The sequence below is a fragment of the Cetorhinus maximus genome, chromosome 2 (genome assembly GCF_964194155.1).
Source record: "Cetorhinus maximus chromosome 2, sCetMax3.hap1.1, whole genome shotgun sequence".
NCBI classification, from domain to species: Eukaryota; Metazoa; Chordata; class Chondrichthyes; order Lamniformes; family Cetorhinidae; genus Cetorhinus; species Cetorhinus maximus.
This window is the reverse complement of record NC_135880.1, coordinates 179,886,114-179,911,286: the sequence shown is the minus strand read 5'-3', so window position 1 is coordinate 179,911,286 and position 25,173 is coordinate 179,886,114. Positions and strand designations below refer to the sequence as shown.

The following is a 25,173-nucleotide window of genomic DNA, read 5'->3' as shown; positions in this document are numbered from 1 at the left end:
AATCCAACTCCCTTTTGAATACCTCAATTGAACCTGCCTCACCACCCTTTCAGAAGTTTGTTTCAAACTCCAACCACCCTCTGGGTGAAAGAATATTCCCTCACATCACACTTACTTCTTTTGCCAATTATTTTGAATCTGTACCCTCTAGTTCTTGATGCTCTCTTGAGTGGGAACAGTTTCTCACTATTTACCCTGTCCATACCCCTCAGGATCTTGAATACCTCTTATCAAGCCTCCTTTTCTCCAAGGAAAACAGACCCAACCTCTCCAATCTATCCTCATAGCTACAGTTCTTCAACCCAGGAATCATTCTTGTGAATCCCCTCTGTACTCTTTCCAATGCCTTCATATCCTTCCTCAAGTAAGGCACCCAGAACTGGACTCAGTACTCCAGATGAGTGTCTAACTAGTGTCTTATACAAGTTCAATATGACCTTCTTACTCTTGTACTCAATACCCCTATTAATAAAGCCCAAGATACTATATGCTTTATTAACTGCTCTCTTAATATGTCCTGCCATCTTCAATGACCTAGGTACGTACACACCAAGGTCCCTCTGTTCCTGCACCCCCCTTAGAGGCTCTCCCTTTATTTTATACTCTCTCACCATACCTTTTTTGCCAAAACAAATCACAAGTCAACAAGGTTGATGAGAAACTGGAGCTACATCTGGACTTGGTAAGATTGGCAGCTTTCCTTCCATTGGAATTTTCCAACAATTCAACAGTGTCATGGTGACTTAATATTTAAAAAAGTCTTTAATTCCCAGATTAGGAAAAAAATCAAGTTCTCAAGTTGCCAGGGAGGGATTTGAATTGTGGATTATTAGTCGATTACTAGCCTTAATTACTAGCCAGTAGCATAACCATCACACTGCTATGTGGCCATATTCTAATGGAAATTACAAGCCCATGACTCAACTGCTCAAAGTAATTAGTTTCACTGAGGAGAACATTGGCCAGCTACAGAAGAGGATATTGACAGGACTTACGTATCATCTGTTCCAGCAGATTCCCCTGATTTAGTCGCACCCTGTATGGATTCCAAGGCTGTGGAATACAAGACCTTCTGCCCCCCCAGGCGCTTCCCATCTGAGGCAGTCTGGAGGCTTTCCGCTTCCTTCTCTTTCTCTTTGATGGCTAGGTCCAAGTTACGGATTCCCAACAGCAGGCTGTAGTCCATGATATTGAAACTTTCCAACACCCGGCAATCCCGCTGATTGTAAAATAAATTCTACCTAAATGGATAGACATCAAAAAGGAGGACTTTCAGGATGCATTTTTGCGAGAACTTTGGAAAATATTTATAGATAAATTAAGGCAGGATTAAGCACTTCAAACACATTCCGGGAACTCTGGGTCTCCACTATCTGGCAGGTCATTAATTCTGCCAGAACTCTGATGCCTGAGTCCTACCTTGTACCAAGTCCTATTCACCCACTCCTTGTGCTCATTGAGATACATTGGTTCCCAGTCTGGCAATGCCTCGATTTTTAAAATCTCATCCTTGACTTCAAATCCCTCCATGACCTCACCCTTCCCTATCTCTGTAACCTCCGAGATACCTGCACTCCTCCAGTTCCAGTCTCTTAATCCATCCGAACTTGGTTCGTTCCATCATTGGTGTCCATGCCTTCAGCTGCCTGAGCTCTAAGCTCAGGAATTCCCTCCCTAAATCTCTCTACTTCTCCATCTCTATCTCTCTCTCTGTATCTCTCCTCCTTTAAGATGCTCCCTAAAACCTATTCCTTTGATCAAGCTTTTGATCGCCTGTCCTGATATCTCCATATGTGTTTGGTGCCAAATTGTGTCAGATAATGGTCCTATTGAACGTCTTGGGACATTTTTCTACATTAAAGGTGCTATACAAATGCAAGGTGTTGCTTTTTAAACATTACACGATAAGAACAGAAAATGCTGGAAATACTCAGGTCTGGCAGCATCTGCGGAAAGAGGAAAACAGAGTTCGTCTTTCAAATTGATGACATTTTGTCAGAACTTAACCTGAAATGTTAACCCCTTTTCTCGCTCCACAGATGCTGCCAGACCTCTGAGTATTTCCAGCATTTGCTGTTTATATTTCAGGTTTCCAGCATCCGCAGTATTCTGCTTTTGTGTATATTATTAGTATTTGCACTAATAACCTTTTGTAGTGTACACATGAAACTGGCAATTAAGGGTACAAGTAGTTTGCACTCCTTACCAAAAGCATTGTGTGGCAAATGGTGAATAGTAATCAGATTGTACTTGCATCATGTTGTTGTTAGGGCAAGCCATGCGTTGTATTAAGCTCTGAAATTCTCAGTGTTCGCTGCATGTTTACTAACACATTTTAGCATTAATGTTTTGCTTGATTATTCATGTATGGGAGCAATTGTCGGGCTGAGAGCGTGCATGGCTTATTCCCACAGAATGCCGGATGTTGAATGGGTTGTACTGGAGGAACGAGACAGAGCAATAATCATATTGGTGCTGTTACTGTGCAATTCAGAGGCTGGATTGAATGAGATGGGACTAGCTGCATTAAGGGTACACGTATTCCTGTGTTTAAAATTTAAAAAAACCATAGACCAATGCAGCTTTAGGCCAATTGCAAGTTCAATTGGTAGGAAATCTTTGGTGATTTTTGAAGTGCTTCATGCACAATGACCATGAAATGTCGATGGTGGATAATTAAATAGCAAAGACTGGAATTAAGAGATTATGATTGTGCATCAGTCACAGTGGTATCTGGAGGGTTAATGTCTACTTTAAAAATTAAAAAGAGAACTCAGCTAATTTGATATACACTGTTTGGTATGCAAATAGCGGAGCTGAGCACAGCTCAGTACCATAGATCATTATCCCTTATGTAAGCCATGGAGCACGGTGCTGCTGTCGGGAGTTTTGATGGTACACTTCAGAAAATCAGCAAGCGATTGATTTGCTTCCTCTTGTGATGTAGCAACATGGTTCCATAGCTTGCGAAGTGTTTCAGTCCCACTTTCAGAAAGACTGGAGAAGCACTCACGGAGGCACAGAGTGTTGCTTTTGTAATACCCCGGGTTGTGCTATTGTATACTTAGATTGTCTGTCCATGCGGGCACACTTCTGAATGTAAGCTTGCTCAGGCCACTTATGGGAATGCCCAGCACCACTATATGCAGCCCAGTGAATTTGCCTGTCCACATTACGGCAGTGACCACACTTCAAAAAGTATTATGTTGGCTGTGAAACTTTGCAATACCATGAGGTCAATAAAGGCACTACATAATTTCAAGTCTGTTTTCTGATAACTATCCCAATTACTTTCCCTTTGTTTAATTCACTAAAGATCATGTCAGACTATCACATTGTAACAAGGAGAGTGTTTGTAATAATTTTAGTGGAAATTGACAGAGTTATTAACTTGGCTTTTGACAATATACCAATCCCCTCCGAGATTCTATCTATAACCACATGATGTTTGGTTAAGCAACTATATATTGAATATGCATTATTCTTCCTTAGTCTTTAGATCCATTTAGTAATGTCATTTCTGTGCAATGCTTTACATGTTCATGGTGAGTCTGGGACACAGGGTCACAGTCTCAGGGTAAGGGGTGGGTCTTTTAGGACTGAGATGAGAAATTTCTTCACTCAAGGATTGAGAATCTTTGGAATTCTCTACTCCAGAGAGCTGTGGATGCTCAGTTGTTGAGTATATCCAAGACCAAGATTGATAGATTTTTGGGTACTAAGGGAATCGAGGGATATGGGGATAGTGCAGGAAGGTGGTGTTGAGGTAGAAATGATTTTGAGTGGTAGAGCAGGTTTGAAGGGCTGAATGGCCACCTCCAGCTCCTATTTCTTGTATTCTTATGACATCCCTGCAGATTCCACATGTAAAATTTTCCCTTTTGAAAATTTGCCTTCAAGGGAAGGTGCAGAATGTAAATGTTCAAACATCACATTCCAGCCTAGAGCAGGACTTGGAAGCATCCAGATTGGGTTGGCAAATGACAGAGAACATTAGTACAATGCAGTGCTCATCAGCAACATTAAAAAAGCACAATCTTCAATCTTCTGGAACTCGCCATTGACTAAAAGTTTAATTGCACCAGTCATACCAATACCTGCAAGAGCAGGGCAGAAGTTGAGTAGTCAGAGTGCCTAATCTCCTAACCTCTAAACTCCTCTTTACCACATACAAGGCTCAAGTCAGGAACCTGAATGAATACTCAGCCACAACAGTGAAGCAGCTTGACACCATCCAGGACAAAGCAGTTCACTTGATCACCCTGCACTGAAAGCCACATCCACCCCCTCCACCATCAGCACATCATGACTAGAGTGTGTACTATCTCGAGGACACAATACAGTAACTTCAGCATCTCGCAACCCTGTGACCTCGACCACCAAGGAGGGCAAGAGCAGCAATATCCCGGGGGCACAGTCACTTCTCAAAGTCCTCCTCCATGTCACATCATCGTCCTGACTTGGACAAAGCTGCCATTTCCTTCACCATCACTGGGTCAAAAATCCTGCAAGTGTCTGTCTTGGTACCACCATGGGAGAACCGTCAGGGCAAGGACTGCAGCAGTTCAAGCAGAGACCTTGTGTTACTGCCCCCTCTAGACAACCGGGGGTTGGGGTTGGGAGGGGGTGGGGGGGTGATAAAGGGAACTTTGTCCCCAACATCTGGTAAGGAAGGAAAAACATGTTGTACAATTCACAGATGGCCTGGCTTTCTGTAAAAGACACCGACTATGCTTATCTTAGAGAGGGAGAAACTCTCACCTTCCCTTTCAATATTTTAAAGCATGTGGGGCATTACATTTTTTTCTTAACGACCATGACGACAGCAGAATTACTGAAGAAATTATTTCTGCTGCTCCTGTCAAGCACAGGAAGAGCCAATCCTGTAAGAAAACCTTGGCATTATTATGTCCCCATTTGAAATCATCATAAACAAAATATTTGCAGCTGTAGTGTGATAGAAAAGAGACAGTTTTGAGAACCACGAAGGACTGAACAACTTGTTCGGGTGATTTTATTTTTATTCAGAATGCATTAAGATTAAACTGTTTCTTGCAAAGCTGCCCTTCGATTTATATTGCTCATTTAGAAACTTGTTAATGATTCTGTGAATGAATCAAGGCACCTTTGTACTTATTTGCCGTAAGTCGTTTGAGAAACTTGGTATCCTAATCAAAAGCTGTCTTGTATATTGCATAACAGCTGTAAATCATACAATTTGCTCCTTGTAGTTCGATGATGATTTGGCCTCATTCGAACAAAGGTGCTTAGCAAGTGTTTGAGCTGTTCAGTGCTGGAGAAAACTTTGTGGGATTTAACACTCTGCAGTATAACTGCTCAAAAAACCCCTTTGTATCCAACTCTTTTGGAACTGGAGTACAGCTTTACGATTTGGTGAATGCTACAGGTAATTTGCCAGGTTGACGTGGTATACAGTATCTGGTTTTGAAGTCCAATTTTCCCCGGGCACTCTACCAATTTGGACAGTAAATTGTTGAAATTTTAGGTGCCAAGTAATCAACGTTTCATTTGCCATAATTTCAAAGCATATAGGTTTCACCCAAAAGGTACGTATTTAAAGTGGGATCTATAAGAATTCTCTAGCATGAAGTTTGGGCACAAATATTTAGCCTGTTTTTGTTCACATTTAGCTTTTTGTTGAAAGTGGTTAGTATGGGATTTTATTTCCTGTTGTGGCTTGGTAATTTGTCTTCATTTATTGTTTGTTGACAAATTTGAGTTTTATTGAATTAGTACTTTTCACCCCAGTGGCCTTTTTTCTTACTTTGTGGGTAAATGTCTTGCCTTTTGTCATGAAAGTGTGATTTATTCACACTCCCTTTGTTCAGCCTGATGTCCTGTTACAGATTAATGGCTTCACCAAATATGACACCTGTTCTCCTGAAAATTAACCGTCACACCCAGAGAACTAATAATGTGTGAGATAATATCCACAATATCTGGGGACGCAATGTTTACCACAGAAACCCTTGTTCCTGTAATTAGACAGCTGAGTCCAAGTGCACCTCTCGTGTTCTAGATAGCCGTAAGATGGTAGAAGAGTGAAGACTGTCTCACACTTGGGGGATCAGAAGGGCCAAGGGTAATAATTTTTTATTGAAAGTAAACAGTGGCAGAAAAATAATAGTACAGATTTCATCTAACAGCTTGTGACAAGTCATTTCAGTTACAAAAACACGTGCTAAATCTCCTAAAACTGAACGTTAATCATCATCAGTAATGTAAAGTTATTTTGAATGGTTTTGTCCTTCCACCATAGAGTCATAAGGTATCTATTTATTTCTTGATGAAGCATGCAGCCTGACTGTTGTACTCTTCAGCCTGAAATACAGGTATACACTGTTGATCAAAATACAATGGTGGTTTCTTGAATCCCAACTAAATACTAGACGCATCCATTTATATCCCTACCAAACCCCTTAACTTAACTTGATTGCTTTCAGTACAAAGCAACCCATCTGGGTTCAGTGATGTTTATAGATTCAGCACACAGGAGGAGGCCATTCAGCCCATCCTGCCTGGGCCGGCTCTTTGAAAGGGCTATCCGATTAGTCACACTCCTTCCTGTTCTTTCCCTATAGCTCTGCAATTTTTCCTTTTTCAAGTGTTTATCCAGTTCCCTTTTTTTCACAAGTTACTATTGAATCTGCCTCCCTGCCCTTTTCAGGCAGCGTGTTCCAGGTCATCATGACTCATTGTGTAATTTTTTTTAAAAATTCTGCTCAAAGGTTGTTGATAAAACTCGTGACAACATATACATTTCAGATGGTCAGGATTTCACAGTAACATAAATAACCAGAAATAAATCTCAAATAGGTATCAAAAATAGAGATTTAAGATACTACAGATCTCCCTATCTGTCATAATTGTTTACCACCCACTTTAGGACAATTGAAAAACTTCAAAAATATGCTACTTGATGTAAAATTATAAATTTTAAATTTTCACTGGAGGCTTATGGGAAGTTCTATTTTCGACATCATTCATCCAGCCAGTATTGAACAATCGCTGCCCTATTACGAGGTGTAACATTCGCTCACCTTGCATTTTTGATAATACTTATTTTGAAACGCTTTTCTGCACTTTTTCTTTTTTTTTGTCAAAGGGAATCCAGTACTCCTAATGCAAGAATGAGAATCAAAACCAATTTGAATTTTGTTTGTCTTTATACATAACCAGTAATTGTGATCTTCCTTGTGTCGTGCTGTCGGATGCGTCGTGAAATACAGTATTCTTGAATTTTATTGTGGACATATTAGAAGCCTTTCAGAGAGACAGCATGCTGTGGAACCCACTTTGATATTGACAAACTGCCATTTCATTGCCTTTAAACCATTTCCCTTTCAAGCCCATTTCAAAGGTTGCAACTTTTCTTGACATTTTCAGATACGGCCCAAGTTCTCTAGAAATTCTTTTTACCTTTTAACAAAAATGCCAAGTAGGAGGAGGGAATCAAAAAAACGTTAAAAGCTACTGAAAATAAATGTCACCTTCAGGAGCTTTCTGTAGAGTGGGAGCCATTTGCCCTGTATAACCAATGCCTTGGTTACCTCCACATTCAACTATCCCAACGCTCTCCTACGTGGCCTCCCACTCCCTCCCTTCGTAAACTTGAGCTCAGTCAAAACTCTGCTGCTGCCCATGTCCTAACTCGCACCAATTTCCATTCATCCGTCACCCCTGTGGCTGTTGATTTATAGTGGCTCTTGAGTCCAGCAACGATGCCTTTCTAAAATTCTCCTCCTTTGCTTTCAGATCCCGTCACTACCTCAGCCCTCCCTATCTCTGTAACCTCCTCCAGCCCCATAATCCTCCAAGTTGTCTGTGCTCCACCAATTCTGGCCTCTTGTATAGCCCCCGATTTCCATCGCTCCACCGTTGGTGGCCGTGCCTTCAGCCGCCTGGGCCCCTAAGCTCTGGAATTCCCTCCGTAAACCTCTCCTCCTCTTTCTCCTCCTTTTAAGCCGTTCCTTAAAACCTGCGTCGCTGTCGAAGCTTTTGGTCACCTGCCTTAATATTTCCTTGTGTGGCTCAGTATCGCACGTGGTTTAATAATTGTTCCTGTGCAGCACCTTGGGATGTTTTGCTACGGCGAAAGTAAGTAGTTGTTATATCGATCTTGCACCAATTCTCATACATGTTTTATTTTGATCAGAAGGTGCTAGAACTCTACGTTCGGCAAATGAAGGAACTCGTTGTCATGAAAAACTTCAGATGACTTGTAAACCCTATTGTCAAGAAAGGTAACAAATGGACAAAGTTTATATTCTGAGGTCTGGAACTAAGGAAAAACATATTGATAAGGAATATTTTTAAAAAAACTTAAAATACCTGCATGCATTTCCTGTAAATATTTCCCATTTAGAAATATCAATGTCCACATTTAGATCAGATGCTACTTGTGGAAACCTGCCACACTACGTCAGTGATATAAAACAGGATTGTTTTACAGGGGAGTGTTTGGGTATGGAAGGTCCGTTTCTCAAAAAGGAAATTCGCATCAAAGTTAAAATACGTCCATGAACTAAGCAAACAAAAAGGGGAAAGAAATATCTTGTTGGACAGAAGTCTCAATTTTGCAGTCTTAAGTGCTCAGTTTCGTGCAGTTAAGTCTATCGATAACCTATAACCATATCCCAGTGAATATTTGACGGTGCAGACCTAACTAACTGATTTTCACTGGGTGAATTGTGGAACTGACCAGCTCTGGAGGAACATCAGTTTTTACTTTGTGTTTCCATCAACAGATCTAAGGCAAGTCCTTTCAAAAGAAGGATTGGTCCAATTCAAAAGAATATAAAGAATTTTCAGGGAGTGTTTGAACAACCTGCACACACCTTTTCCCTCCCAACTATGCCCCCACATTGCAATTGAATCCTTACAGTATCCGATGCTGTAGCCCTGCAGTTTATGCCCCCTTGTGCCCTCCCCCTGCACCCAGCATGCTTGCCCAAGGAACCCATCCTCTCTAGCTCCACCTTGCCTGAACACCAAACTTGGCCTTAATTCCCTGTGTTGCAATACCACAGAAGACTGACTGATACCTGAGGATTTCAAAAAATAAATTTAGTTGCAATCAATTTCAAATACACCAGTTCTTTTTTTTCCTCGAAAAAAAACATTTTAAGCCTCTAGCCGGCCGGCAGATCTCAACAAACAGAATTTCGTCCAGGGGTCCTTGATCCTGTGGAGGATATGCTACATCTGCCCTGTTAAGTGTTTGGCATGTAATGCAGCGGGTTCCTGCCAGCTCTTCAACCAGTTGGTGACACCGCTTCACCCTCATGAGGGGCCCCCCAGTCACTCATACTCAATGGCCCAATTTTGGGAGTATTGGCCCCAGAATCTGCCTGCCCTCCCAGCCTTTGGCTAGCCATCGAAGGTAGATCTTCCAACTAACTTGTGTATTTTTCTTTTATAGACAATTCATAAAACTTTGCAATGACTGCTAATAGCTGTATGTTCCTAAAGAAAATATATATTTTTTTAAATTAAATGTTAAATTATTGTTTTCTAGATGACTTCTATGACTGAAACCAGAAATGCTGCTGCTAGGCAAAATGGGCACAGTGGTGAAGGCAACTCTCGGGAGAAGATTTACAAAAAGGTAACATTTTCAATGCCGACCTTTTAAACATACTCACTCTCCTCTCGCACTTGGACTCGGGTGCTGAGATGAATTCCTCAAGCATTAAAATTTATGAATTGTTATGTCTGCTCCAAGAGATGAATGCCGTTGTTTACTAGCCCGCTACAACGAATGTTCACTATCTATTGAGTGGTTACGTTGCCCCCATTAGACTGATTATTTTAAAGGAGATGGTTAATTCTCTTTGGGTAATGAATTTGAATGTAAAGTGTTTAGTGTTAATTGTTTAATAATTGTGTTTAATTGTATGAATGTGGTGGGCATTAAGTGAGGATTCACTTGAGCCCCACATAAATAAAGGCAGGCTAAAACTTGTGTAGGAGGTGTATGCTTGTAATGTGTAACTCTGTTTAAAAAAAAAACTTCAAGTGTGAAAATATTGACTCCAGTCCTATCCTTCAACTGGCTTTCTGGGATAGAACATTAAGCTCTTGTTCAATTTACTTGTTCGTATGTATGGCTTTTCTTGAAGATTGAGATTTGAAGGGGTGGGGAAGTTGGAGAATTTAAACTACTATTCTTCTCACTTAATGAGTAGAATGTTCAAGATTGGTTATTATTGCCATGGCTAGAATTCGTCCTGTATCACAGTTGTTTGACTGGAATGTTCTGTATTTTGTGTTGTTGCAGACACTTGCAATGATTTGTTCTGATTACAAACAATCTTGCTTTTAAAAGGCCTTGACTTATGCATCAGGGTAGGTTACAAATAGGTTACATAGAAACCATGTGATTTTTAAATTATTATTTTTGCTGCAGACGCCATCATCTGCACTTCAAGGCTCTATCCAGCTTGGAATAGGATACGCTGTTGGGAATCTCACATCGAAACCAGGCAGGGATGTGCTGATGCAAGATTTCTACGTTGTGGAAAGTGTCTTTCTACCAAGGTTGGGTTTGATTTTCTTAAAACCTTTTTATCTTGTGACATTTCCACCTTTAACTCCAAAATTGCTAACATGTTACAGTGAAGATATCTTAAATATTTTGTGGCTGTACTCCTGAGGAAACTTTGTGACGAATAATTATGAATTTGCTTTGTCTGACTCTGCGAGGGGAGTTACTTATTTGCTTATGTAGAAAATACATCCTGCTGATGACCTAGAAGTCATTTGTATATTTTGAAAATATCATCCACAAGCCATTGCATTAATTTTGCTTATTAATAATAAGCACAAGGGGCCGCCTTCCAAACCTGTTAAGCTCAATTGGTTTATATTGCATCATGTAGAAATGACATCTGGAAATAGGCCAGCTGGTCCATTCAGTCCAAGTTGGTGTGCACCTTCCATGTGAACAGATGTCCCAATCCCCTGTGCCCTTGCCTACAGTGAACATTATACAGATTATACAGACATATGCTGTGAAATTTTTTACAGGTGGCTGACCATCAGCATCAAACAACAGCGACCCTCATTCAGTGCAGCAAAACTTAAACCTTTACAAGGAGCAGGAGTTGTTGTTACCACTCGCCAATCAGAACACATGCTGATTCCAAATCTGTTGCAACTCTCCTTTTTAATGATGAGCAACAGTAGCCCTCCAAGAATTGACTTGGAGCCAACCAAGTTGCTTAGCCCGATTCCCTGCACATACTTGTGTGTGTGCGTAGGGAGCCTTTTCAAATGGAGGGAAGGAATTTATCTTGCAAAGATAAGATGAGGCCACCGCTTCTTGTGTATCTTTTTTGTTTTGTCAGCAGCTTTATCGATTTGTCCTTCCACTTTTCTAGGCAAGTGTTCCTTTCATCCCATAATAAGATCCCCAGAAGCTTACCCACTATTCTTGTTAGGCTAACTGGCCAATATAGTTAACCTGGTTTATTGCTGAAAAGAGGGGCACGTCGCCGAAGCTTTTCATCTTGCTCTCATCAGGACAAACACAAGAATGCCAAATTTCAAACAATCGCAACAATTTATACTGCAGGAGAAGAGGGTGCTGATTGGTTGGCAAGTCGACTCTGATTGGCCAAGGTGTTGTCATGGAGAAAACAACGGGGAGCTTTAGGCTCCCCAAGCTCCCAGGAAATTCAAAAAAGCCCAAGGCTTAAACATATTTCTTTTGTTTGCAGAGAATAGGTTCCTATATATAAATGGGTGTCACTTCTAACAAGCATAAATGAGCCATGTTGTGAGCTTGACTGATTATCTTAAATTGGCTGTTAGTGTAGCTATTAGCACACTCAGGATTGTTCAGCAAGTGTTGTCCAATCACAGAATCACACTTAATATTAGACATTATGTTTTGGTTTTGCCAGCACGATCTGGTTGAGTACAGTCTGTACTTCGCCTGTTATGAACAACTGAAGGAACATGCTGCTAGATTCGATCAGCCAGTCGCTGGAATGAACTGCCTGCACATCTAGCAGCCCGTCGGCACCTGGTTTATTCTTTTCACCCCTTTTGAACGAGCAACCCCCCAGTCCTCTCACACAGCTTACATAGACAAGGAGCTTCTAATCATTCATTCCCACCTTGCTTCAACATTCTATGCCATCACACCCAGTGCCTTTACTGCATTCATCTTCCCCATGTTTTTTGGCATAATTTCTTTATCTGTAGTTTCCCTACCTGATTGCTATATCATTTGCTCTTGCATCGTCCAATCAAGTGCCTTACCCTTTAATTGCTCTCCTTTTCCTTTTTCATATTGAACCAAAGGAACTGAGACCTTCGAGTTTGCATTAAATTTAGATAGGAACACAGTTCATTTAAACAAAAACAGAAGAGAAGAAACTGTGCAGATAACAGTTGCTTATTTGTCCATCCTAAACCCCACCTCTCTAGCCAAGTTTCCTTTATTTGGCTTGTTGCCCATTTTCCTGATTTTTGCCCCTGAAATTTTTCTGCATTAAAGGTGCTATTTAAATCGAAGCTGTTGTTTTTAGGGCGCAGTTTAGCATTTAGATTTGCAAACCTCTCTATCTCGTCACCTTTAGGAAGACAGCATTTTGACAGAAAAATCAAGGCTGATCTTTATATGTGTCCCATGTTCACTTGTTCATTCTTTAATGGATTTGTTTTAATAGTTTAAAACTTAATCGAGGTCTGCTGTGACATTCTGCTCGTTGATAGCTAGAGAGAGAAAATCTAAAAAGTCATGGCATTGAAAGATAAACATCTTGCATTTTTATAGCGTCTTTCACCATATCAGGACTTCCCAGAGTGCTTCACAGCCAATGCAGTATTTTTGAAGCACAGTCATTGGCTGCCATGTATCCTACATTACAACAATCTGGGCAGAGCAAGATCCCAATGATGGGAATGAATGATTAGAAGCTCCTTGTCTATGTAAGCTGCGTGAGAGGACTGGAGGGTTGCTCGTTCAAAAAGGGGTGAAAGGAATAAACAGTAACGTGATATTGATCAGATAAGCTATATTTTTTGTGATGTTGATTGAGGGATAAATATTGACCAGGACACTGGAGAGAACCGCCTGATCTTCTTTGAAATATTGGCCACGGGATCTTTTGCATCAGACCTGAGAGGGCAGACGGGGCCTCGGTGGAATCTGCCGTCCAAAGGATGGCACCTTCGACAATGCAGCGCTCCCTCAGTACTGCACTGGATTGTCAACCTTGATGTAGTGCATTTTGGCTTAAAGTATCTGGAATGAGTAAAATTTACCATCTCTTTCAGAGAGTACTTAATATTGATTGATGTTAAAGAAGTATTGCTCTTGGGATCAATGCCTGTGCTCTTGCCTCTGTAACAGCATCTTCCACTTCTATGGTACTGCTGGTACAGAAAGATGTCCCTAGTGCTTTATATGAAAAGGACTGAACAATTGATGCCAAGCAGGAGATGGGAGAAAGTGGAGAGGGTTAAGCTGCAGGGGAAACAGAAACGTTGGAAAAGAAAAGGGTATTTGTGGCCGTTTTCGAAAGTGGAGAGGGAAATGGCAAGATGGGGAGAACTGGTCAATAGGACCATGACCCCATTTGTGTCTCAAATTCCCTTTGGCCCTGTTCCCCCCTCCACACCCCACCCACTGAACAAAATGCACTCTTTCTACAACCATGTGGGTTGCTGAATATAGAGGCAGGTTTCTCCAGACCTGTTGTTGGGCATGAGGAGGAACTGTGGGGGCACAGGCATTTTTCAAACATATGCGATATAACATTGGCCCAATCCCTGAGTGAATAATACTAACAGTCATACAAAGGTGAGAGTAAAACAAAGGAAGATGCAAAAAATGTGTGTGGATATGCCAGTCCAATCCATGCACAAGTGCCATTTAGAGGGTTTTGGAAGAATTGTATTCCAAACCGTTCAGTAGGCTTTGCTGGAATTACTAGTATTACAAAATCTCCAAATCAGCACCCTATCCACCACCTTAAACATTCACTCACTCCCTGCTGTGCACTGTGGCTTCATTGTGTATACAAGATGAACTGCAGCAACTCGCCAAGGCTCCTTCAACAGCACCTTGCAAACCCCAGACCTCTACCACATAGAAGAACAGGGCAGCAGACACATGGGAACACCACCACCTGCATGTACCACCACCACAGCGCCCTCCAACCCCAACTCAAGTCACTCACCATCCTGACTTGGAAATATATCGCCGTTCCTTCGCTGTCACTGGGTCAAAATCCTGGAACTCCCTCCCTAACAGTACCTACACCAAATGAACTGCAGTGGTTCAAGAAGGCAGCTCACCACCACCTTCTCAAGGGCACAAGGGCAACTAGGGACGGGCAATAAAGGTTGGCCTAGCCAGCGATGCCCACATCCCATGAATATTTTTTTTAAATCCTCAGTTAAAATGAATTATTCTTTAGTTACTACTAATCACTACTTTATCTCTTCACAATGATTTTCAGCGAAGGAAGCAATCTTACACCCGCACATCGCTATCCAGACTTCAGGTTCAAGACTTACGCTCCACTAGCATTCCGCTATTTCCGAGAACTCTTTCACATAAAGCCAGATGATTATTTGGTGAGTTTCCTTATTTTGCTGCTTTTGTAACACTGTAATCTGACCTTTCAAAAGGCTCGCTATACAAGGCATTGACTGCATCTGGAGTTGCTGTGTGCTGGATTACTGTTGTTCTGGCCAATTAATCATTGGATATTAACATCAAGAAAAGGTACAGAGCTGAGCAATAATGCCAACAACAACTTGCATTGATATAGCAGCTTTAACATAGTAAAACATTGGGAACATTTATCAAACCGAATGGAACCATATAAGGCGATATTGGGACAGGTGACCAAAAGCTTTGTCAAAGAGAGAGGTTTAAAGGAGCATTTTATAGGAGGCAGAGAGTTTTAGGGAGGGAATTACAGACCCTTTTATGGCTGAAGACAGAAACACAAAATGATTAAAACGGGTGGTGCCCAAGAGGCCAGAATTACAGGAGCGCAGATACCTCATAGGGGTTCTTTTTTTGTTTTCATGGGATGTGGGCATCATCGGCAAAGCCTGCGTTTGTTTCCCATCCCTAATTGCCCTTGAATGGAGTGGCTTGCTAGGCCATTTCAGAGGGCAGTTAAGAACCAACCACATTGCAGTAGATCTGGAGTCACATGTAGGCCAGACCAGGTAAGGATGGCAGATTTCCTTCCTTAAAGTTTAAAACTTAAAACCTTCCAGAAAGTTGAGTCTAACTGCAGTTATACAAGGCCTTGGTGAGACCACACCTGGAGTATTGCATGCAGTTTTGGTCTCCCTACCTAAGAAAGGATATGCTCGCCATAGAGGGAGTGCAGCGAAAGTTCACTAGGCTGATACCGGGGGTGGCAGGACTGTTGTATGAGGAGAGATTGGTTCGACTGGGCCTGTATTCACTGGAGTTTAGAAGAATGAGAGGGGATCCGATTGAAACGTATAAATTCTAACAGGGCTAGACAGACTGGATGCAGGGAGGATGTTTCCCCTGGTTGGAGAGTCTAGCACCAGGGTCCACAGTCTCAGGATACGGGACAGGCCATTCAGGACTGAGATGAGGAAAAATTTCTTCACGCAGAGGGTGGTCAACCTGCGTAATTCTCTACCACAGAAGGCTGTGGAGGCCGGGTCACTGAGTATATTTAAGAAAGAAATTGATAATCTTTTGGATATTAGGGGCATAAAGGGGTATGGAGAGAAAGCGGGAATATCGCGTTGAGATAGAGGATCAGCCATGATCATATTGAATGGCAGAGCAGGTTCGAAGGGCCAAATGGCCTACTCCTGCTCCTAGTCTCTATGTAATCTATTGAATTCCTCTCTGGAAAGAAGGAAGGAATGAAGGTATGGTTGTGTGTATCTAATAGGTTCTGCCTGATGGATGCTAAATACCCAGTAGTTTAAGGTAATAAGGTGAACAGCTGTTTGGTATTGATTAGTTCAATATACTCAGGTATGTATATAAAGAAGAGTCAGCCAGCACTGGGGAGACTGTGTTAGAATGGAGAAGTAAGCTCTGTGGCAGGTAATAAACAGTCCACCAAAGAAAGCTTCCTAGTCTCAATGTCGTCTTTACAACCAGGTTTGGGGGTTCCACTGATAGTTGTGAGAATCCGTGAAGGTGGCATTACTTTACTAAAAAATGGACGAACCTTTTTGGGCTTATTAATGTTCTTCTAATCCAAGAATGATACCTTTGGATATGTCAGGTTTTATGATTGCACATGCAGTTTCTCAACTTTGCCTGCCAAACAGGGGATTGTCATTGTGCAAGAGGCATGTGGCACGACATGGCCATAATTTTTGAATCAACAGCTTCCTTCCCTATGCAGTTACCCTATCCTCACCTGATCCTGCTCATTTTTCACAAGTGGGAATGGGAGAAAAATAATTGCTTCACACATACAGGCGCAAACTTTGCCGACAAAATAACAACGTTTCGTGCACAAATCGCAAAGTAGATCATGCGCAGAAGAAATATCTGGTGAATTGTGAACCACCACAAGTTCTGTATGATTTATACCCCTCTGCTATTAACCTCCTGATAATGCTCTGTCTCCCTTAAACTCTTAAAGACTTGCTAGATTTGCGCATTAATTGCTGATTCTCATTGCAGAAAGTTAGGGCTGGGGCTCAACAGCGTATGGGTCCCTACTGTATAATTGTTAATGCAGTGCCTATCCACCCTTCCTCCCAGAAAGGGAACAATTTAAGCTGTTCAATCTTGTTCCTACAGGTAGAAGTTGTTTCCATTTTGTGCCTGATTTGACTTTAATTCACCCGATTTCCTTCTCCGTCATTCCCCTCTTTCTTTCTCAATCCTTAAATCTCATCGGTTAAGGAGACAGACTGTGGGTCCTGTCAATCACTGAGGTCCCAGACATCCCTTTGTCCTCATTACACCATTATCAGCCCTCAGAACCAGCAAGTTACAGTGCAAAGCATGCTCTAACTGAAGGTTGAGTGAAAAGGTCTAACGGGACATGTCATGAAATGTCCCATTCCAACAAAATCTGGGTTATGATGAATATCTAGTATTGCTGTGACAGGACAGGGAGCAATCACAGTCCAAGCACAAATACTCTGTTTTTGTCTGATTACTGTGCCCTTCTATTGCACCAAGTTGAGAGGGAGCCTTTCGAAATATGATGTAAAGGAAATTGAAACATTAATCGGCATTAGTTCAGCTATTTTTTAAACTCTTTTCCAAATACTTGAATGATTAATTGTCGGTCAACTCTCCCTTGTTTTAAGCTTGTATGTGCATTCCAGACTAATGCCAGTCCCAAAATAAATCAGGACCATATATAGTCTGACTCCATCCTGTCTAATTTCTTATTCAAGTTTTAATTTGTACCACAAATATCTATGTAAACAGAACTTTTCTCTTCTTCGATATATATTGGATTTAAAAAGATGCAAATACATACGAACATATGAATTAGGAGCTGGAGTAGGCCACTCAGCCCCTCAAGTCTGCTCCGACATTCAGTAAGATCATGGCTGATCTGATTGTAACCTCAACCCCACATTCCTGCCTACCCCCGATAATCTTTCACCCCCTTGTTAATCAAGAATATATCTAGCTTTGCCTTAAAAATACTCAAGAATTCTCTTCCTCAAATGGCAATGGAAGCAGAGTTCCAAAGACTCATGACCCTCTCAGAAAATATTTCTCCTCAACTCTGTCTTAAATGAGCGACCCCTTTTTAAACAGTGACCCCTTGGTTTTAGATTCTCCCACAAGAGGAAACACCCTCTCCACATCCAACCTGTCAAGGCCCCTCAGGATCTTAAAGGCTTCAATTAAGTCGCCTCTTACTCTTCTAAATTCCAGTGGGTACAAGCCTAACCTGCCCAATCCTTCCTCAGAAGACAACCTGCCCATTCCTAATATTAGTCTAGTAAACCTCCTCTGAATTGCTTCCAAAGCATTTACATCTTTCCTTAAATAAGGAGACCAGTATCGTACACAGTACTCCAGATGCGGTCTCGCCAGTGCCCTATACAACTGAAGCGTAACCTCCCTACTTTTGTAATCCGTTCTCCTCACAAATTATAACATTCTATTAGCTTTCCTAATTACTTGCTGTACCTGCATTCTAGCTTTTGTGATTCATGCACTAGGACACCCAGATCCCTCTGAATCTCAGAGCTCTGCAACCCCTCACCATTTAGGTATTAAGCTTTTTTTTTCTTCCTGCCAAAATGAACAATTTCCCACTTTCCCACATTATACTCCATTTGCCAGATCTTTGCCCACACACTTAATCTATCTATGTCACTTTGTAGCCTCTTTATGTCCTCTTCACAATTTACTTTTCTACTTGTATTTGTGTTGTCAGCAAACTTAGCAACCATTCCTTCAGACTCGTCATCTAAGTCCTTTTATATAAATTGTAAAACGTTGAGGCTCCAACACTGATCCCTGTGGTACACCACTCGTCACATCCTACCAACCAGAAAAAGAACTATTTATGCCTAGTCTGTTTCCGGTTAGCTAGCCAATCTTGTATCCATGCCAATATGTTAACCGCCCCCCCAATGCCATGAGCTTTTATTTTATGCAATAACCTTTGATTTGGCACTTTATCAAATGCCTTCTGGAAATCTAAGTACAGTACATCCACCAGTTTCCTTTTATTTGGTTCACAGCACATAACTTCTTCACAGAACTCCAATAAATTGGTTAAATATGATTTCCCTTTCACAAAACCATGTTGAATCTGCCTGATTGCCTTAATTTTTTTTAGTGCCCTGTTATAACATCTTTAATAATAACTTCTAACATTTTCCCTATGACAGATGTTAGGCTAACTGGCCTGTAGTTTCCTGCTATATGTCTCCCTCCCTTTTTAAATAAAGGAGTTACATTTGCTAATTTCAATCTAATGGAACCTTTCCCGAATCTAGGGAATTTTTTGAAAATGTAAACCAATGCATCGACTATCTCACTAGCCACTTCTTTCAATCCCTTAGGATGAAGTCCATCCAGATCTGGAGATTTGTCAGTCTGCAGCCCCAACAATTTGCTTAATATCACTTCCCTGGAGATTGTAATTTTCCCGAGTTCCTCCCTCCTTTCCATTTCCTGATTTACAGCTATTTCCGGGATGTTACTTGTGTCCTCTGTAGTGAAGACCGAAGCAAAATACCTGTTTAATTCATCCGCCATCTCCCTACTTTCCATAATCAATTCCCCAGATGCACTTTCTATGGGACCAACGCTCACTTTGTTAACTCTTTTCTTATTTAAATATCTATAGAAACTCTTACTATCCATCTTTATATTACTAGCTAGCTTTCTCTCATATTCCTTTTTCCCTCCTTATTAATCTTTTTGTCATTCTTTGCTGTTCTTTATATTCTTTCCAATCTTCTGACATGCCACCCGTCTTTGCATAATTATATGCTTTTTCTTTAAGTTTGATACTGTCTTTAACTTTTTCAGTTAGCCACAGATGGTGGGCCCTCCCCTTGGAACTTTTCTTTCTCATTGGAATGTATCTATTCTGTGTATTTTGAAATATCCCTTTAAATGTCTGCCACTGAACCTCTATTGACCTATCCCTTAACCTCATTTGCCAGTTCACTTTAGCTCGCTCTGCTTTAATGCCCTCATAATTGCCCTTATTTATGTTTAAAATACTAGTCTTGGATGCACTCATTTCTCCCTCGAAATGAATGTAAAATTCAATCTCATTATGATCGCTGCTACCTAGAGGTGCCTTCGCTAGGAGGTTATAAATTAATCCTATCTCATTGCTCAATATCAGGTCCAGAATAGCCTGCTCTCTGGTTGGCTCCAGAACATGCTGTTTTAAGGAACTATCCCAAAATATTTTATGAACTATCATCCACACTACCTTTGCTCATCTGATTTTTCCAGTTTATATGTAGAATAAAATCCCTCATGATTAATGCTGTACCTTTCTGGCAAGTTCCCATTATTCTCTGCCCTACCGTGTAGTTACGATTAGGGGCCCTGTACACCATCCCACAAGTGACTTCTTGCCTTTATCAATTCTCATTTCAACCCAAACCACTTCTACATCCTGATTTCCTGAACTTGGATCATCCCTCTCTAATGTGCTAATACCATCATTAATTAACAGAGCCATCCCTCCACCTTTTCCTAATTTCCTGTCCTTCCTAAATGTCATGTACCCTTCAATATTCAGACCAAATCTAATGTCATCCTGTAGCCATGTCTCTGTAATGGCTATCAGATCGTTCTTATTTATTTCTATTTGTCCTATCAGTTCTTCTGTTTTGTGACAAATGCTATGTGCTTTTAGATACATAGCCTTTAGCTTTGTCCTGTTATTTTTGTGGAGTCTAGCCTTATCTGCTGATTTACTCTTTGATTTATACTCTGTCCCTTGCTGTCACGGTCTGTTTATCATTTCCCATATTAATACCTTTCTCTCTTGCCTTGTCTCTACTCTTTGGTTTATGTCATCTTCCCAAATTTGATCCCTTGCCCCCACTATTCAGTTTAAAACCCTCTGTACTTCCTTACTTAGGCGGCTGGCGAGGACACCAGCCCCAGCATGGATCAGGTGTAGACCGTCCCAATGGTACAGATCCCACTTTCCCCAGTACTGATGCCAGTGCCCCACAAACCGGAACCCACTTTTCCCACAGCAGTCTTTGAGCGCCGTATTAATTTCTCTAATCTTTGTTGTCCTGTGTCAATTTGCACATGGCTCAGGTAATAATCCAGAAATTATTACCTTTTGAGGCTCTGCTTAATTTGGTGCCTAGCTCCTCATACTGTTTATGCAGAGCCTCCTTCCTCATCTTGCCTATGTTGTTGGTACCTACATGGACCACAACCACTGGATCGTCCCCCTCCCACTGCAAGTTCCTCTCCAGCCCTGAGCAGATGTCCCAAACCCTGGCACCGGGCAGGCAACATATCCGCCTGGACTCTCTTTTTTGCTGCTGAGAACAGTGTCAATCCCCCTCACTACACTGTCCCCTACTATCACTACATTCTTTTTTGCTCCCCCCACTTGAATGGCTTCCTGTACCATGGTGCCATGGTCAGTTTGCTCATCCTCCCCGCAGCACCTGTTCTCATCTAATCAAGCTGAGAGAACCTCAGACCTATTAGACAATTGCAGGGGCTCACACTCCTGCCCTCTGGGTCCCCTTACTTGCCTCACTTGCAGTCACACTCTCCTGTCTCTGGCCACTGATCCAGTCAGAAGACCCCAACCTACGTGGTGTGACTGCCTCCTGGTATAAAGCATCCAGGTAACTTTCCCCCTCCCTGATGTGTCGCAGTGTCTGCAGCTCAGCCTCCAGCTCAATGCTCTGAGCTGAAGTTCCTCAAGCTTCAAACGCTTACAGCAGACGTGTTTGCCCTGGGTCACAGTGTTATCCAGGAGCTCCCACATGCTGCAGCCTTGACACATCAGCTCTCCTGCCATCCTTAATGTATTTTAAATCATTACTTCATTATATTAACCACTTATTTATCTTGCTTTCTTTTATATTATTTCTCTATTGTCTCCATACTGCGTGGAAAATTTGTGCTGTTCTTAGCCACCCTTGTAATATTGTATATTCTAGTAAGGTGGTCTCCGACCAGTTTGTATTAAGAGGTAATGCAATTTTTTAAAAATTCTGTGCTTTGGTCAATTCATGGGTGTTTGCTTTATTCATCAATGACAATATTGTAGATATGTGCAGAATATTTTAATTTCAGCTAGCGAAATGACATTGCAAATACTTTGGCAAACTAAGCATGTTAATTTTTTGCCTTTTTTAATCTGCCTTTTTTGTCAGTATTCCTTATGCAATGAGCCACTGATCGAACTTTCCAATCCTGGCGCTAGTGGGTCCTTATTTTACGTCACAAGCGACGATGAATTCATCATAAAGACTGTGCAGCATAAAGAAGCAGAGTTCTTGCAGAAGTTGTTACCAGGCTATTATATGGTAAGAGATCAAATGTTCAGGGCTTCCTAAACTTTGTGCAATTAATCTGTTGAAACAGCCAAATTAACAGACCATTTAAAATCATAAGAAATTGGATTAAAAATTAGTGGGTAATGAAAACTTTAAAAAATTAAGAAAAGCCAAGTATTTCCTAAAACTGATCGGGCATTATTTTACATTGATAACTATACATTTGCGATATCTGATAGGGCAGTAGAAACAGATTCAATAGTGACTTTCAAAAGGAAATTGGATAAATACTTGAAGGAGAAAAAGATTGTAGGTGTGTGGAGCAAAAGCTGGGGAGTAGATGAACTGGATTACTCTTCAAAAGAGCCGACACAGGCTCGATGGGCTGAACGGCCTCCCTTTGTGTAGACAATACCTTCTCCAATGTAGCAAAACGTCCCAAGGTCCTTCACAGGAGCATTAATTGAACCCTGAGCTTATAAGGAGATATTAGGAAAGTGACAAACTGCTTGGTCAAAGAGGGAGGTTTTAAGGAGCATCTGGAAGGAGAAGAGAGCAGTAGAGAGGCAGAGGAAATTCCAGAGGTTAGGGCCTTGGCAGCTGACTTTGTGTAGATGGTTTTGCACCCAAGGAGGATAATTTGCAAAGCGGTTTGGAGGCAGAAAGCTTGTAATGATGGTATCTTTTGAAGAACACTACAAAACTTGCTATTATGTGTGTGCTTTATTCTGAATAGTAAGTGGAACTTTGCCTTCTGATTGTAGCCTGCTATGTGCTTGGTCTGGAGAAGAGATGTGTGCAAATAGATTAAATTTTTGTATAAGGTCACAAGATTTATTCTGTGTGATAATTTCCCTGCCGAGTATTCTTTAGCATAACAATTCAGTGTGAGAGCACTGTTCACACTTGGCTCTGTAGCCTTGGCAGTGAGTGTTTGTTGCTATGAAAAAAATGTGGCATCGCATCCATAACGACTCTTATGTTTCAATTTATCATCTGCTATTGATATGTATTGTCATCGAATGATACAGCACAGAAGGAGAACATTCAGCCTATCATGCCTGTGCCAGCTAATTGAAAGAGCTATCCAATTAGTCCCACAGTCCTCCATAATTTTCCAATTCAACTATTTATCCAGCTCCCTTTTGAAAGTTATATTGAATCTGCTTCTAACAGCCCTGAAGCTAGTGCATTCCAGATTGCAACAACTCAACTGCATAAAACAAAGTGTCTCCTCATCTCCCCTCTGGTTCTTTTGCTGATTACCTTCGACCTGTGTCCTCTGGTTACTCAACCTCCTGCCACTGGAAATAGTTCTCTTTATTTATTCTACCTTAATCCCACACAATTTTGAGCACTTCTATCAAATCTCCCCTTAACTTTCTCTGTTCTAAGGAGAACGACTTCTCCTGTCTCTCCATTGTCACGAACGATGTCTATAATGTTATTGGAAATTATTTTTAAAATGGAATTGTAGTGGGATTTGTGTGTTTGACTGCGTGTGTCTTACTTGGATTAAAACCAGCTAGTCTGGGTGCTAGTATAGTAGCTTTGAGATGTTAATTAGATAAATGCAAGGAGGATAGAAGGTAAAATGTAAATTTATAATTGTTGAATAAAGCATTCAAGGGTGGGAGTAAAATCTTGCACCTAGCTGGGAGACGCCAAGCAATGTGTTTATATTACTAATAAAATTGGTGGAATGGAAGGATATTATTGTTAGGAGACATAATGTTAAAAGCCTAGTGATACAATGGAAAATTTACATTCAAAGGAAAAGCTAGGTATAAACAGAAAGGTGTCTGTGTGTGTAAATCAGAGGCATTTAAGATCTAACCAGCCTATAAGCCTACAAATGTGTCTGCAAAGGAACCAAATTGTAAGGAACCTCATTTTGAATTCATAAGGTCAAATGTGCTTTGCCTGGTGTCTGTTTATTGTTATTGTTTATTGGGTTATTGTTGCCTTGGTGGAGATTTACCTGGCATTGATTAATTTAGGGATTTATTTTTAAGTTATTATAGTCATAATTTGTAGACATGGGTATGTGTTTATTTTGTTGTTAAATTAATAAATGTTTAATTTAGTTTTATATAAAAAAACCTCTTGAGGCTTGGTGGTTTATTCCTGAATTCAGAGCTGCATCTCAAACATACCAATTGAAAATATAGGTTATGACAGTTGTTCAAGTTTCCCTCTGAGATTTAAACAACTCAGCCTTTACCAACTGCTGTATCATAACACCGTTTAACAGAAGCATTGTCAAACTTCACCTGCCACTTGAGTGGAGCAGTTGTCCACAGTTCAAGAAAGTCAAAGGTCACTTCCCTTTTCTTCTCCTTTGATGAAGGACCTGGGGAAACAGTGAGTGGATTATATTCCATGGTTAAAATGAAACTCAAACTGAAATTAATCAAACCTAAATTTTTCCCAATAAAGAGCTTTGCGTTGTTGAGGTGACTCCAAAGTTATAGAAATGAAGCAAAACATTGTTTGTTTCCTCTACGATGTGTATTTTGGCTGAGATTTTCTGTGCATTAACATTTGGGATTGTGTTATTGGAGCATGTTGATTTTGGCATCATAGGTATCACATTTTTATTTTTTCCTGCCAATATTCTTCCTTGCCGAAGTGGCTATTGTTCTGGTAAGGAGCTTGATGGTCAGTTTGCACAAGCTATTCAAGAGGACATGATTCTGTCCCTGCACAAAGCCCACACCTGCACTTTCAGTGGGGGTGGTGAGATAGCCCACTGTTCAACCTCTCAGCCAATTTTCCATTCTCAAACCCAATTTTCCACTCCTAATACAATTGCCCGGGCATCAACCCAGGTGAAAGTAATTAATTTGGAATGAAGATTAAGATAGAACCATAGAAAAATTACAGTGCAGAAAGAGGCCATTCAGCCCATCATGTCTGTGCCATCCAGAGAAAAAAAGAAGCTGGCTGTTCAATTTTAATCCCACTTTCCAGCACTTGGTCCGTAGCCTTGCAGGTTACAGCACTTCAGGTGCAGATCCAGGTACCTTTTAAATGAGGTGAGCGTTTCAGCCTCAACCACCAACTTGGACAATGAATTCCAGACTCCCACCACCCTCTGGGTGAAAAGGTTTTTCCTCATGTTCCCTCTAATCCTTCCACCAACCACCTTAAACCTATGCCCCCTGGTAATTGACCCCTCAGCTAGGA

At 41.1% G+C, this 25,173-nt stretch overlaps 1 protein-coding gene across 4 annotated transcripts in view; it reads left to right on the top strand.

The window, feature by feature from the left end:
* LOC144668223 (phosphatidylinositol 4-phosphate 5-kinase type-1 beta-like) overlaps positions 1-25,173 on the top strand; it is a 387,051-nt gene that overhangs the window by 73,568 nt on the left and 288,310 nt on the right. For all 4 annotated transcript variants that reach the window (XM_078529999.1, XM_078530008.1, XM_078529991.1 and 1 more), the window contains 5 exons: positions 8,180-8,264; positions 9,539-9,628; positions 10,430-10,560; positions 14,496-14,613; positions 21,862-22,014. In XM_078529999.1, coding sequence (XP_078386125.1) covers positions 9,539-9,628; positions 10,430-10,560; positions 14,496-14,613; positions 21,862-22,014 — 492 coding nt within the window. In that variant the 5' untranslated portion in view covers positions 8,180-8,264. The remainder of the gene's footprint in view (positions 1-8,179; positions 8,265-9,538; positions 9,629-10,429; positions 10,561-14,495; positions 14,614-21,861; positions 22,015-25,173) is intronic.